A 15,134-nucleotide genomic window follows, 5' to 3' on the forward strand; every position below is an offset into this window, starting at 1 on the left:
CGTGGATAGTAGGGAAGGTGTTGGATAGTAATTAAACTATTCCCTATCCTAGAGCGCCCTCCAGCGCAATTTGTTGTAATGACTTGCCTCGTAAAAGTTGCGTCGTAATGGTAGTGCGTTGTAAAAGTTGCGTCGTAAAGGATGTTTCCCATCCCTGAGGTGTGCCACTTGAATCAGTTGGGGATCAGATGTAGTATAGGTGTGTCTGGTAACTTGCATTTAAACAATGACTACAACAGGATCCTTATCTTCAGTCAAGTAAGACAACCTTTCACCTATGGCCTCCCCTATCATACTTGGGCCTAGGGTTGCAACTTCTTGTGTCTCCCCATTCACCTTTGCGTTCCATCCTTGTGACTTCATTATAGGACTAGGAGGTGACCAGTCAAATGTCAATGTCGGTGACATCAACCCGGCATGCCAGCAGCCTTCAGTGTGCTCTGTTTCTCAGCTGCTAGACAAATCCTGATGAACACATTTTCAGGGCTCTCGCCGGAGTCTTGTCACCTGCAGCCACAATGCGCAGACTTTGAGCAGGCCCTTTGAGAAGCACCCTGAGTGAATCTCAGTTAACAGATTGTCGGCAGCAGAAACTCTTCTATTGACTCCGGCCTGTCCTCCAAAAGCGGAGAGGACAGTCCCTCTGCCATTTTAAAGTTGCTTGATTATGGCCATCATGAATCCAGACAGTTCCCTGAAGCACCCTTCTCTGTTATCATAAAACCTCTACGTTGCTCGCACTGTGATCATCATGGTCAACAAGCCAACCACCCTCCATGTGAACCTGCAGACAGTCGGGATTAGTTGTGCAATATCTGAATCTTGGCTGCAGTCTCCACCAGCTTTGTGCCGCCTGTCACAGAAATATCCACATTTTACTGTTTAGAGTGCCCAAAACTCACCATCGCAAAGCCTGTGTCTTGAAAGTGCCTATGCCGCTTAATTTTTTTTCTTTCAATGATCTCTTTATTATATGGAGATAAACAAAAGAACAAGAGAAAACACCCAGTACACATTGTGGCATCAAAAAGAACATAGGCGTACAGCAGCCAGTCCCAAGCAGTCCCCGACTTCTCACCCTCCGTTTCAGTAGGTATCCGCCAACCCCGAATCCCCAGGCGGAGAACATCATGATTGGCACTTACAATGGGAGCGCACATATCAGCACGGTAGGCATTCCTCTTCCCCCAGACATCGGCCCCTTTCTAGGGACCGCCCCTACCTTCGTAGACCACTCTCACCGCCAGCATGCACCAATCCATGTCCGCTCCCAGGCATGCGCTCAGGTTTTAAGGAAGAGCCGACGCCTGGACATTGGCAGTGCTTTGGTTTCTACCCCTCATGCCATGTCATAGTCAAGCAGGCACTCAGTCTGACCACTGTCCTGTTAACACCAATGCAGCTCACACAGTGCTATGGCGGTACAACAGTTCACTTAAGGCTAGGCGGCCACGAGTGTCTTAACTAGCACTTAGTCTGTCCTTAATCCCAGTCCACCTGAGCGCAGCACCACAGGGTAACACTGACCAAAGGGGACTGTACTAGAGAAGATGTAAAGGTATAATACTATAATACTTTTGGATTATTCCTCTGACTCAGATGGTCTTATTGTTAACTACACTTATCTATAGAGGTCCTACTCGGATGAACACTGAAAATACAAAGTGTTCTTTACCTTGGCGTGCTGAGTCCAAATCTAAAACCTCTGCATAGACTGTTCGCCCTCCCTTCCTAGACATAGAAATGTGCCCAAAGGCATCAGAAGAGCAGGGGTGCAGCCCTGGCACTCGGTGGTCATCGACAGGGCACCCAGAGGACATCCACCCAGGAACCCCCTGCTGCTCTGGACTCGACGAACAGACTTTGGGGCATTGGGACATTTGTTGCTGCCCGCCACCAAACCACAGTCATGAGACATAGCTCTGTCTCTTTTGTTGTTCTCATGGAGAGTTAAGTTTGTTTCACAAATATGTGGGGGAAACTTCTTCCGATTTTCTTTGTAAGCAGGATATTTCAGAGGAAAGACTCGCTGGCTCTTCTTATCCAAGGTGATACTTCTTGAAACCACTGGCCTGTCTCTAAGTTGAAGGTTTGATCTGTGCGAGCCAGGTTCCATTTTTGCCCCTACACTAGACATCACAGGAAACACAAACTGTAGGTTGTTTGGCTTTTGCACCTACAAAAACTATTTGGTTGTCTTTTTTCAAGTAGTGTAGTTTTTGGCCCCTTGTTCTCTCAGCCCCCCTCCCGACCCCTCATCCCATATTCAGCATCACCGTGGCTCAGCTGCAGGACCCTTCTCAGGCTGCCATATTGAGATCAGAGTTGGGGAGACCAGGGGTGTGTGCCGTGTGAGTTTCCTGCTATTCACTCATGTCCAATACCATTGCAAAGCAGTGTAGGTGTGAATTATTGGGGCTACTACAGGTAAGTTCTTCTTTTTGTGAATTCCCAAAGGGTGGTTCATTCATTGTAGAAGGCTGCGCGACTTTGTTATAGTTTTTGATCAGCTTGATGAGTGCTACGAAAAGTAAATCACTTTTTTTTTTCCTATTAGGTAATCTGTTGTACCTGAAGGTGATATGACGTCATCAGTTGTTTTACCATGATGGCTACCCAAGCAATAACTATAGATGGCTATCAAGATGGGCAACAACAGGTGAGTGGTATTCAAGAGGGAGAGCATGTGTGCAGAGCTGGTCCCCGGGCTGGGCGGTGCTGGCGCGAGCCTGCATGCTGGCTTACTGCGGGGGTAGTTGTATGTTGCATGAAAGCTACAGGAGTGTCAATAGGATGGACTTTGCCACTTACTAGCAGATACCCTGCCAACTCTCCATGGCAGCTCAATGGGCTTCCAGGCTCAGTATAGGCGATGTCAACACTTATAGTATTGATGCTTCTCGTCGCTGTAGATTGAATGACTCCCAGGGTAGTGCTTCCAGTGTGCCCCGTTGGTGGGCTCACATATCCTGAAATGGGGTCCAGTTGGGCTGCTTTTGGCAAGGGGCTCTATATTGGATTCCACAATTAAAATGACTCCAGGTTAAGTTGTTGCTTCCGCACAGGTCATGGAAACCTTAATCGGATACTTCTAAGACGCAGACAAGATATGCAGTTCCAGCTCATGCATAGACATTCCATGAGGTGCAGTTGCGATCTGTACTAGTGCCTAAATAAGTGGAAAATGAGCATCGGCAACGACAAAACGGTTGGCCTTGGCCAGCTGCAAAGTTGTTTTTTAAGCAGATGTGAACAATGTGAGCACACTTTGCGCAGTGAACTGAGCCAATAGGTGAAGTGGCTGACCCTTTGTCCCTTGTATGCTGTGGTGGGCGAAAGCAAAATGTGACCAGTTGATGAAGTCTGCCAACAGAAAGCTCCTCTGTTTATATGTCTAATAAAATTTTTGGGAGGAAACAGTAGCCTGGTTAAACAGCTAGACAGCTGTCTGAAAGGCCTACCTAAAAACATGAAACAAAAGCAGAGAAAGCAGAACGTAGCCTGCCAGCCATGCCACAGATTTGGATTTTTAGGCAGATGTACACAAGCAGCATGTAGCCACTCGAGTGAAGAGAGCCATTGGCTTAAGTGGGTTGATCCTTTGGCCTCTGCTGTGTACTGTAGTAGGCGGAAACAAAATCTGAATGGCACTTGACCTCACCAATGGCAGAAGAGCCAGTCTATTTTTGTATATTTACATGCTGTGTATCTCTCTCTCTTTCTATATATATTGCATAATGGCGGTCGCCGCTGTGTAGTTATGGTTAGGTTGGACTTTCCATAGGAAGCGCATTTTTTGTTTATATCTGTCACAGCGTTGTGGCAGCTACTCTAGCTATAGTTAGGGTTACCAGAGATGGGAATACCTCTGATTTTTCACCATTAATTAGTTTGCACCCGTTTGACGAATCTACACAAAACCTTCTCCATTGGTAGAGGATGCAAAGTTTTGCGATGATTGGTTAATGGGGAGCAAAGATAAAAGGGAGGGGCTCCTAAAAAGCGCTTTTTCACGGATGCATTTTCCATTGACTTTTGTGTCTTGCTTGTTATCGGTTAAATGGATTAACATTAAATTTGGCAGGATTATAGATTATGGTACGCAGGTGATCCTTTTGGGTTCTACAGGAAAGTACAGTAATTATTTTTTCAAGTATTAAGGCTTTTAACCTTACTGATATCTGGGACTAGTAATTTTCTGCTCTCTAAAGAAGAGTGCATTTCTGTGAAAATTGGGAGCCAATTACTGCTGTTTTAATTACTGCCCTGACTAGTTAGCACTGCATTAAGTGTTTGATAATCACTATTGCTGGTGGCAGCAAACTCTACTTGTCTAGTCGATCAAACATAAAATACAATCAGAAACTGGTGGTAGTCTTGATTCAAATAACTTGAAAAGCACCCTCTGGTATGAACATTTACCATGTGGGTCACAGACGTCGTGTGCAGGAGCTGCAGAAGAGAAGTTGACTATGGCCTTACGGGGTAGGTACCTGCTGCAGGGAGTCCATGGCAAAGCAGGATCCGCATGGCTAGAATAAAAGGATTTTGGTCTCAATCGGGTGTACCAACACCTACCTGCTGTCTTGAACAGAATAACTCAGCAGAGGGGGGGAGCTGCTCGGGCACTCCAACTATAGGCCATCGCTTTTACTAGGAATGTAAGAAATTAAAGCAATTAAACCGCTCCGCTTTTTCACCCCATATTCAAAAGTATCTTTATTCGGCCAAATAAATATGGGCACAAAAGTACAAGGTATGGAATACATTTCACAGCAATAATACAATAAAATGTGACTAAATGATCAATTGAAAACACCATAATAAAGTCATCTCACAGTGCAATTAAATGTATACTTTTCCCTGAACCTCATAACAGCAACAGTGTGACTTAGTACAAAAGTACACATTTTAGGAGAGGCTAGAATTTGCAAGTAAACCAACCCTTCTTTATATGAAGTAAAATGATTGTGCAATAGAACTGGACATAAAAAAAATGCTTTCTTAAGGTGCAATACAGAATGCAAAGTAGCATAATGTGCGCTGTGGATTGGGTAGAGGCAGCCTCTCATAGGCAGCATCGAAGACAGGCTAGCCAGGAACCTTCCAGGGGAAGGCCACTAAAAAATTGGACCATATTCAGCCTCCACCTGTTCAATTAGAATCTGTGCTCAGGGTTAGTAATCCAGGATAAATAAGGTTCCAAACCTAGGATGGTGGAAATTTGCATGTCGCTAATAACGGAGCTCATGTCAAGTGATCTCTCTATTCTAATTTCCTCTCTCTGTGATACCAAGCTTCGTTTAACCATTTCTTTAGTTTGCGGACCAATGCTTTCAGACGAATACAAGAGGTGACTTTTTCCCCGGCTATAAAAAGTGTTTTTAACATGTCAGCCATGGAATGGCGATCATATTATCTAGATTAGACAATCCTCCATCACCTGCCTTGATAAGCCCTCCCTTATGACTACTCCATAACTTAAGCCACAACAACAAAGGTGCCATGGCAACATGGTCCTCCAGAATGTCCATACCCAATTCCTGATGCGAGAGAAAGCATCGCAGTAGCTTTGGGAATGGCTAAAAGCCTACACAAGAATTTGTTTTCAGCTACCTGTAATTTCCCTGGGGCAATATGGCCTCAAACTACTGCTCCATATGTGCCAACTGAGAGACACTTGCTCTTGTAGAGCTGGATCATCGCCTTAATTGGCTTGTGGCCTAACCAAATCTAAGGATCGTATCACAGGCTGCCCTGCCCCTATCTTTTGCATTTCCTGATTAGTCTGTCCCACGTCCCTTTAGCGTCCAAAAGAATGCTTAAATAATGAAAAGAAGGTACTTTTTCAATCAGTGTCCCCCTAATGTACGTTTGTGGCCACATGTTATTATAAATGAGTTTTGCTGATTTACCCTAAGATTTAGTGACCTACAATCATAAAAACTGTTAAAAGATTCTGAAGGCAATTGGCTGTTAATGCTAAAAGGACCGTGCGCATCATCTGCGTTAAGCAGAACTGAGACTGTATGGGGTCCGATTCTGGGACTATCTTTTTTTCAGAACCCTAAGAAAGTGTCTAGAGAATTAGTATAAAATAAAAACAGGGAGGAGGCGAATATAAAGCCCTGCCTGACCCCTCTAACAACCTTTATTAGCTATGTGCAATCCCCAGACTGTGTATAACACACTTTTGTATCCCAATGGAAGCCTAATGCGGCCCAACATGTGATCGACGCCTGCCTGCTCCATCAGTTCCCACAACTACCCGTCTACCAAGTCGAAAGCACAGGAGAGGTCCATGAAAGCCATAGGCAAGGCACCTATCCACCCGAGAATCAGGGTTAGATTGAGAGCCTGCTCCACTATCCCTAGACTGGGTAGGATGCCCAAGAATAAAGAAACCCAGTGGCAGGATATTTATAGGACTTGGTTTTACCATTACAGCTCTTGCTTATACCAGGACTTCACCCGCAACTGTGGGGTTGGGAACATTTAGGATTACAGTGTCACCTGAGTGTTTCCTCACCAGGGGTCCAATACCCACCACACGACCCACAGATAGGATCTCACTATGAAACTCTCACTGAGAACTCACCATTTTATTCAGTCAATAGGTCACTTCATTCTTGAGGGCCCTTGTTGATTCGGAGGCGCCAGCAGGTAAATTGGCTAAAACAATCAGGGGGAAGGGTAATCACAGGAAGAAAATACGACCCTGTGTGGTTTCAATCAGGCCGGCTCTAAGGGCATGTTAAGAAAGCCTGAGCCACTCTCTCCTGGGTTGTCAAAGTGGGAGCTGCTCCTGGTTGTAGCCAAATCCTGGGTGTCGGCACCGCCACTCTCCCCTACTCCCCTATTAATAACTGGAGGTGGGCAAAAGGTGCCTTAGGGCTTAATGAGGGGTTTACACCAGCAGTTGTACATTGCTGAGACTTTGTGAGCTCAAAGGGTCTCCCTCACCACATTTCACTAATTTAGGCTGGCCTCAATGGTGGCAAGCCGGTCATAGACCGGATGTAATTTATCATCAACAAGAACGCTGAGGAGCCCATCTATGATGTCCAAAAGGTCAATAGCCAGGGGTGGAAGGCATGCTATTTCAGTATGCCTTCGAGTCACCATGGTCTGCTTAAAGTTAGATGGTTTTAATTTATGCGTTCTTTTTCTGCGTTTAGCTGCCGGCCACGGATTAAGCGAACAGGGAGAAATCATGGTGCCATTGACAAGATAGGTCCCAACTGATAAACCAGCTCTAGTAGGACCATTGTCGCCAATACTGCCCCCTACAGATACACTTAGCATGCTGACGGGAAGGGCTGGAAGGGCAATTGTATCATTATTAATGGAGGGAGATGGTCTAGGTGGCGTAGTCATGCGCACTTGGGGTGTAACATGGTCCTCTGTTGTGAGAGAGAGAGAGAGACACGCCACTGTGCCAACTTTATCTCGCTTGGGAAAGGTCCACAACCCTCAGCAAGAAATTGTTGTAAGAGAGTAGGATCTGCTTCTTATAGCTACCCCCACTTTTTGCTGTTGTTTCACTGTTTTTGACTTAGTCTGGCTGGGATCCTGCTATCCAGGACCCCAGCCTACCTGCTTTCTCCTCTAAATTGATTGCATGTACTTTAGGTACACTCCAGATTGGATTCTGGGGTTCCCTTGTATGTCCCTAGTATATGGTACACTATGTACCCAGGGCATAGGTACCCCAGAGGCCTCCCAGGGGCTGCAGCATGTATTATGCCTTAGAAGACCACTCAAACTGACACCACAGGTCTGCTACTGTAGCATGTGTAAGGTGGTGCATGCACCCCTTACTTAGATATAGGTTCACTATATCTACCTTAATCAATCAATCAGTACATTTGTAGAGCACACTACTTACCTGAGAGGGTCTCAAGGCACTGTGGGAGGGGGTGGTGCTGCTACTGCTCGAACAGCCAGCTCTTGAGAAGTCTCCTAATGGTTAGGAGATCCTGGGTCTGTCGTAGGCAGTTAGGGAGGGTGTCCCAAGTCTTGGCAGTGAGGTGGGAGAATGATCTGCCGCCGGCGGTTGCTAGTCCGATGTGGGGGACGGTGGCGAGGTCAGCGGAGCGGACCTGGCGGTTCGGGGTGTAGAAGGTGAGTCGTTCATTGAGGTACGCTGGTCCAGTGTTGTGGAGTGCTTTGTGAGCGTGGGTGAGGAGCTTGAAGGTGATCCTCTTGTTGACGGGGAGCCAGTGGTAGGTGGGCTGTGATGTGGCTGTGGCGCGGGATGTCGAGGATGAGGCGCGCAGAGGCGTTCTATATGCTTTGTAGTCGTTTCTGGAGTTTGGCTGAGGTTCCTGCGTAGAGGGGCGTTGCTGTAGACCAGTCTGCTGCTGACGAGGGCCTGGGTGACTGTCCTTCTGGTTCCACTGGGGATCCATCTGTAGATCTTGCGGAGCATGCGGCGGCAGGAGGAGGAGATGGTGTTTACTTGCTGGGTAACTGACAACGAGGAGTCCAGGATGACCCCCAGGTTGCGTGCGTGGTTGGTGGGCGTCAGTGCAGCTCTCACCGCAGCCTACCACCAAGAGTCGTCCCAGGCAGAGGGGATGGATCAGATGATAAGGACCTCCGTCTTGTCAGAGTTCAGTTTCAGGCGGCTGTTCCTCATCCATTCGGCGATGGCCTTCATTCCTGCGTGGAGGTTGAATTTGGCGGCGGTGTGGGCCTTGGTGAGGGAGAGGATCAGCTGGGTGTCGGTGTATGAGATGATGTTGAGGTTGTGCGATCGGACGATGTTGGAGAGCGGTGCCATGTTGACTTTGAAGAGTGTCGGGCTGAGGGACGATCCTTTGGGTACGCCGCAGATGATCTTGGTGTCTTTAGATCGGAATGGAGAAGGCGGACACTCTGGGTTCTGCCGGTGAGGAAGGAGGTGGTCCAGTCCAGGGCTTTGTCGCGGATCCCTGTGTGTGGTGTCAGACTGTGTCGAAGGCGGCCGAAAGGCACCGGAGGATGAGGGCCGCGGTTTCTCCGTTGTCCAGCAGTGCCCTGATGTCGTCGGTGGTGGCACACAGGGCTGTTTCTGTGCTGTGGTTGCTGCGGAATCCGGATTGGGACGGGTCCAGGGTGTTGTTCTCTTTGAGGAAAGAGGTCAGTTGCCTTTTGACGATCTTCTCGTTGACTTTTGCCGGGAACAGGAGTAGGGAGATGGGCCGGAAGTTCATGAGGTCCGCCTTGAGTTTCTTGAGTAAGGCGTTGATCTTGGCATGCTTCCAGCTCTCTGGGAAGGTGGCGGTCTCGAAGGAGCTGTTGATGATCCTGCGGAGATAGGGTGCGATGGTGGAGCTTGCTTTGTTGAAGATGTGGTGCGGGCAGGGGTCAGAAGGTGAGCAAGAGTGGATGGTGTTCATGATTTTTATAGTGTCTTCGTCGTTGACGTGGGTCCAGGAAAGCAGGGGGTCGATGTGGCTGGGGGGCGTTGAGTCTGAGATGTCTGTGTCTGTTAGGGGGGGGTACTGGTTGTTGAAGCTGTCGTGGAAGTCTGCGATCTTGCAGTGGAAGAAGGTGGCTAGGGAGTTGCAGAGGTCTTGCGATGGTGGGATGTTGTTGACGTTGGAGCTGGGGTTGGGGTTGGAAAGTTCCTTCACGATGTTGAAGAGTTCTTTGCTGGTGTGTGCGTTGTTGTCTATGCGCTCTTTGAAGGAGGTCCTTTTGGCGGCTCGGATGAGTTGGTGGTGTCTGCGGATGGTGCTCTTGTAATCTGCATTGCTGTCTGGTGTCTGGTGTCTGTTCGTGGTGCCCTTCTTCTCGAGCCTACGGCAGGCCTGCTTGGATGCCTGGAGGTCGGCGGTGAACCAGATGGCTTTTCTGTCGGTGCATGTGTTAGATGGTTTCTTGATTGAGGCGAGAGTGTTGGTGCAGTCGTCAATCCACTGCCTGAAGTTACGGGCGGCGGCGGCGCTGCACATATAAACCTATCCGTCACCCCTATGGCAGGCCTTATCAATCCTGAAGTCAGGATGTTGCTTATGTGAGAGAGTGCCCATGCATGAGCAGAACCCCTCTGCAGCCTTCGGAATCTATTCTCCGGGGTTGTTCTGTGATGCAGCCATACCATATACTCTTAAGTGCATTATAACTTTGCGGTAAATGCTAACTTTAAAACATCTGCACAGAAACACGTTGTGTTTGGTGTCAAACCCCTTTCAATCATACCTCCACACCAGTAACTGGTGTGGGAGGTATGATTCCTCGATGGTAGAAGCATTAAAGTGGGGCACTGGTCTACCCAGTACCAGCTTTCCTCGACCTTGGCATCACAAGTTGGATGCCTCCAGCCACAGACACAAGTCTGCCCCCCTGCTGCTGGACGAAACTCCAGCAGGGGAGGCTGGACAATAGATTTCCTGTCACAGGGAGGTGTAACCACCTCCCAGACAGGCTTTAGTGTATTGGGGCTGGGTGGGTGCACTCTTGGGTGGGTGCACTCTGAGAGTGCTTTGATATGTGCACTGGGGGCACATTTGGTGTCCCTGTGCATAGTTCAACTCAAACCGGTTTCAGGAGCCGTTAGCTTCTGCTCTGGCGTGAAACTGGACAAAGGCCATGGGTGTAACCACCCCTCTGTCCTGACCTTACCATAGGTGGGTCCCCGGAGTGTGTTCCACCCCTTCCTTGGGTATAAAGTAGGAACCCCTGACTACAGTACTTTAGATTTTACCTGGACGAAACTCTGCTACAGAAACCAAGTACTTCGACCTTCTACACTGCGCTAGATGACTGAAGGATCTCCCTTGGAGTAAAAGAGTTACTCCCCTGCTAAGCAGTCACCAAAGACGCATCTGACCGATTTGCAACTCCAAAGTTCCTGAGGACTCCGAAGACTTTTGTAACACAGGAGGTGGGTTTCAAATTGTCCCCTTGGTCGACTAGTGTGCTCAGCAAACCTGAGACCCTTATCCCTCGTGGAGACCGTGCAACCCGAACCCCTGGGCACGGTGTCCATTTGCAGGAGCCTCTGCTTTCCGGCGACCCCTGAAGCTGCGCTTTAGGCTACTTGTAGTCCAGACCCCGAGCATTGATTCCACCGAAGATTACCAGCCTACACTCCACAAGTGTTCCATGGGCTGGTATTTTGTAATTCCTCTCGAGGTCCCTTCATGATCCCTGGTCTCTTTGAAGGCAACTTTAACTTTCAGTGGGCTTCCCTGGCTGACTCTCCATCGCTTAAGGAGTCACTAGGACCTTGCTGGTCCTCACTGAAGCATCTTTTCTCTTACCGCGTGGGTTGCAGCTGCCAGGGCTTGTTGGTGTTCAATCAGGACACTGACCCCCCCGGCACTCAACATCCTTCGTGGGACAGCTCTCCTGCGGACTTTGGTCGTCCTCGACGTCTCCTGGTCCCCGTGGCTGCAGTGTCAAGCTTCACCTCATCTCACTTGAAACCCAACATCGGTGGGCATTCGTCTACCGAGCCCCTGGTCACTGGCAAGTGATCCAGACTCTGTCCCGTCTGCTTTCAGTTTCTTCTCAGCTCCGATCCAGGCTTGGATCACACCAGACACTTTTCCTCTTCAAGGCAGCAGCACTTTGCATCACACCATTGAAAACAATGAAGATTCCCGACACCATTTGACACCTATGCACCCGACTTCCCTGGGTTGGGTAACACGAGTAATCAATAAGGGTCGTTTAGACTGGAGCAAGGTGCCCACTATAACTAGTGGACAGCATATACCAGGCCAACTTCTCACATCTGTCAATTGTTGTTCATGAGTGTTGGTTCCCCATACGACCACAGTGGAAAAGATGATTGAACACACAGATAAAGTGGCAGGCAGAACTTCAAGGGTGCAGAAATGGGCCAGAAAGCGAAGAGAGTCGGCCCGGCCTCTGTCGGTCTATAACGAGCTCAGATGGGCCCGCTCTTGGCCCAGTCTTCGCCCGGGTACGCACCCTGTTGCGTCCCGCACTGTGGAATTCACAAAGGGCAATGCTGTCTGGATCCCTGCCTTGCCTTAAGAATGGCTGGGGGATGTAGTCCCACCCCAGCCTCACCGGGAAAGTTCACTGCGGGCAAGTGGGGGCCAGGAAACCGCTGGTACAAACACTCCCCATATTAATGTTCGACTTTGGCATTACAAAGTGCATGGGTGCCTAATTTTCTAGCTGGAGAACCATTCATTATGCAGTCCTTTGTGAATAGAACTAGGGTGTACTATAATTTCTTCCACTAGAGGGCGGCTCAGGATTTCATCTCAAGGCGTACCGGAACGGCTTCTGCATTTCTTTTTGATAGATAGCATAACCAAAGTTCTGAAAAATATATGCATTTGCAGAAATACGTCCCTGGTATCCGGGAATGATGCAGCTCGCAACGCCCCTGGCTAGTTTTAACAACGCACTGATTGGAAATGACTGCATTAGGTGATTGGCTAATGACTGCCTTTAGAAACATTGAATGCAGCCGAGTAGGTTTTAGGTACAGTTTCTTTGCGTTCTGCATTACACCTTCAGATCTAGGTAAGTATTAAGTTTGGTGGGGAGCTAGGTGGCGCACGAGTAAGCTGGCCGCACTAATGTGAGGCTCCTTAATTTACCAATCTAGCCTGCCTGACAAATCCTACATCATTTAAAACTCCTGCCATACGGAGACAAACTCATCTGGCAGCTTCACTGAAAATCTGGAGACTCTGGGACCAAAGACATGGCTGTCGCGATAACGTCAAATCGCCGCAAAATCAACTTGCCTGCCTGGTGCGGCGGTGCGGTGGTAGTTCGGACTGGACTGTTCCCATGAGGCACAGGGTCAGAGCTGATTTGCATATAGCCAGTGTCTAACCCAGGGTGGTGTGGAGTGCAAAAAAACGATGGATTTAGGCCCAGATCCTTGTACTGGGGTGAATGTATGACATTGTTCTACATTCCGTCCATCAACTGTGTTTTTTGCAATTTTCACCCTGAGTGTGCTGGGTATACTCAGACGTGAGTCCCAGGCTCTCCACACCACTGGAGTCAAGCTATCCAGGCTGATGAAGGCTGATAGCCAGAAACCGGTCCTTGGATGCTTGATTCTGGTCTGGGAAAGACATGGCTTGGTAGTTTGGACTGGACTGTTCCCATGAGGCACAGGGTCAGAGCTGATTTGCATATAGCTAGTGTCTAACCCAGGGTGGTGTGGAGTGCAAAGAAACGATGGATTTAGGCCCAGATCCTTGTACTGGGGTGAATGTATGACATTGTTCTACATTCTGTCCATCAACTGTGTTTTTTGCAATTTTCACCCCGGTGCGGAGTGAGTCATCACGCGATGTTGGGCGCCCACGTGGGGAATAGGCCTCCGACTTCGGACTGCACAGCATCGCTGAGCCCTAGCCCCTGGGGAGAGAACATTGCGGCACAGCCCTACGAAATAATGGCACCCGAGACCGCATCCCGAATGCTGGTGCCCACTTGCCTGCATCGGGCCCAGAGGTGCCGGTCATTGCATCCTTTTGTCCATCGACGGTGGATGGAAAAACACAACCACAACATTAAAATAGGTGAGAGCCGCCACCAGGGGGCAAAGTGGTGAGCCGTAGGGAGGCGGACGCGAGGCGCGCTCCCCCGGCTGGATGTCTGGCACCAACCACTATCGGACTGAGCGGAGCCGGCCTTGATTTGAATCCTGCCGACGCGAGCGCTAAAGGGGTGGGGGTGCCCGCAGACATCGCCCGCTCAAATCAGCAAGATGGTCAAGGTGAGACAGCAGAAGAGACCATGCACAGCTCCGTATCAGAAGGACCCAATTCCCCTGAAGAAGATATGAGAACCATCTTAAAAGAGGTCAGACAAGGCCTAGTCTCCATAGCTGATAAGATGGACGCCATAACGGCGCGCATGGATGCCATAGCCCATAGCCCATAAGATGGATCGGCACGAAGAACGCCTCACAAAAGCCAAGCGTTGCATTTCGGACACAGAAGACGCAAAGCCCAGACGCAAACTACTGTGGCGAAATGGATACACTTTTAAAGGTCATAGCTGCCAAGAACGAGGACTTGGAGGCGCGCCAATTGGTACTGGGCCACCTTATCAGACCCTGTAACTCAGGGCATAGGTGTACCCAGGGCTTACCAGGGGCTGAAGCATGTATTATGCCAACCCTGGATGGATCTAAAACTGACACAACTGGCTGCACGACAGCTGGGGCAAGGTGGTGTAATCACCCTTTGCTGTAGATATAGTATGCCTATATCTAACCCTAAAAATGGACACACAGATTCCTATCAGTCACTCCTATGGCAGGCCTTGACAATCCTGAAGGCAGAGTGCATGGAATCGTGTGAGATGGTGCTCTGGCATGAGCTGAGCCCGTTTGCAACTTGCGGAACCAAGTCCTAATAGCTGTTCCATGATAACGCATACCATATACTCTTAAGTGCATTATAATCCTCGCAGTTAAATGCTATCTTTGGTATTGCTTTATCAAAACATGTTGAGTAAGGTGTCATACGAATTGGAATACTAACCCCTCCCCAATTCTGGCGAAGGGGTTAGCATTCCACCCTTCTAGAGTGACACGACATGTATGTAACTGTGAACCCCGGTTAAAGTTAACTCAAGCCTCAGCTCCACAAAATGGATGCTGCCACCACAGACACGAGTCTGACCTCTTGCTGCTGGGAGTCCTTCCAGCGAGGAGAGCTTGGACAAAGGGTTTCCTGTCAGGGGCGGTGCTAGCACCATCCCAGACAGGGTTTTGTGTATCCTGAGTAGGCAGGGCTTTACAGGAAGGTGACTGCAAGTGGCACCCCGGTGCTCACTACGCATCTGCCGGCTAGAACCAGTTCCAGGGGCACACCAGCCCCTGGCCTGGGGAAAGTCGGGCATGGGAGAGGGGTCTAATCACCCCCCTTCCTGGTCCCACCCCTAGGGCAGGACCTAGTCGCGTACCCACCCCTTTCTTTAGGATAAAGGCAGGAGCGGGGACCCTTCCAAATTAGATCATCTTTGAATCAAGAAACTACTTTCTACGAAAGGAACTCTCGACTTCTCCTTAAGATTTCTCCCTTGTGGCTAAGGAGTAGTCACCCTGCATCCGCAGGCACCATCTAAGAACTCTGCGGTTTGCTGCACGTCCTTCCTCCGAAATCCGACTGACCAGCTCGACGAGACCCGGC

The 15,134-nt window shown here is 49.1% G+C and overlaps 1 protein-coding gene across 2 annotated transcripts in view; it reads left to right on the forward strand.

Moving 5' to 3' along the window:
- The window catches only part of PKNOX1 (PBX/knotted 1 homeobox 1), a 362,665-nt gene that overhangs the window by 35,514 nt on the left and 312,017 nt on the right, over nucleotides 1–15,134 (forward strand). For both annotated transcript variants that reach the window (XM_086935872.1, XM_086935873.1), the window contains exon 2: nucleotides 2,558–2,659. In XM_086935872.1, coding sequence (XP_086791998.1) covers nucleotides 2,606–2,659 — 54 coding nt within the window. In that variant the 5' untranslated portion in view covers nucleotides 2,558–2,605. The remainder of the gene's footprint in view (nucleotides 1–2,557; nucleotides 2,660–15,134) is intronic.

The sequence above is a fragment of the Lissotriton vulgaris genome, chromosome 8 (assembly GCF_964263255.1).
Source record: "Lissotriton vulgaris chromosome 8, aLisVul1.2, whole genome shotgun sequence".
In the NCBI taxonomy this organism is placed as follows: Eukaryota; Metazoa; Chordata; class Amphibia; order Caudata; family Salamandridae; genus Lissotriton; species Lissotriton vulgaris.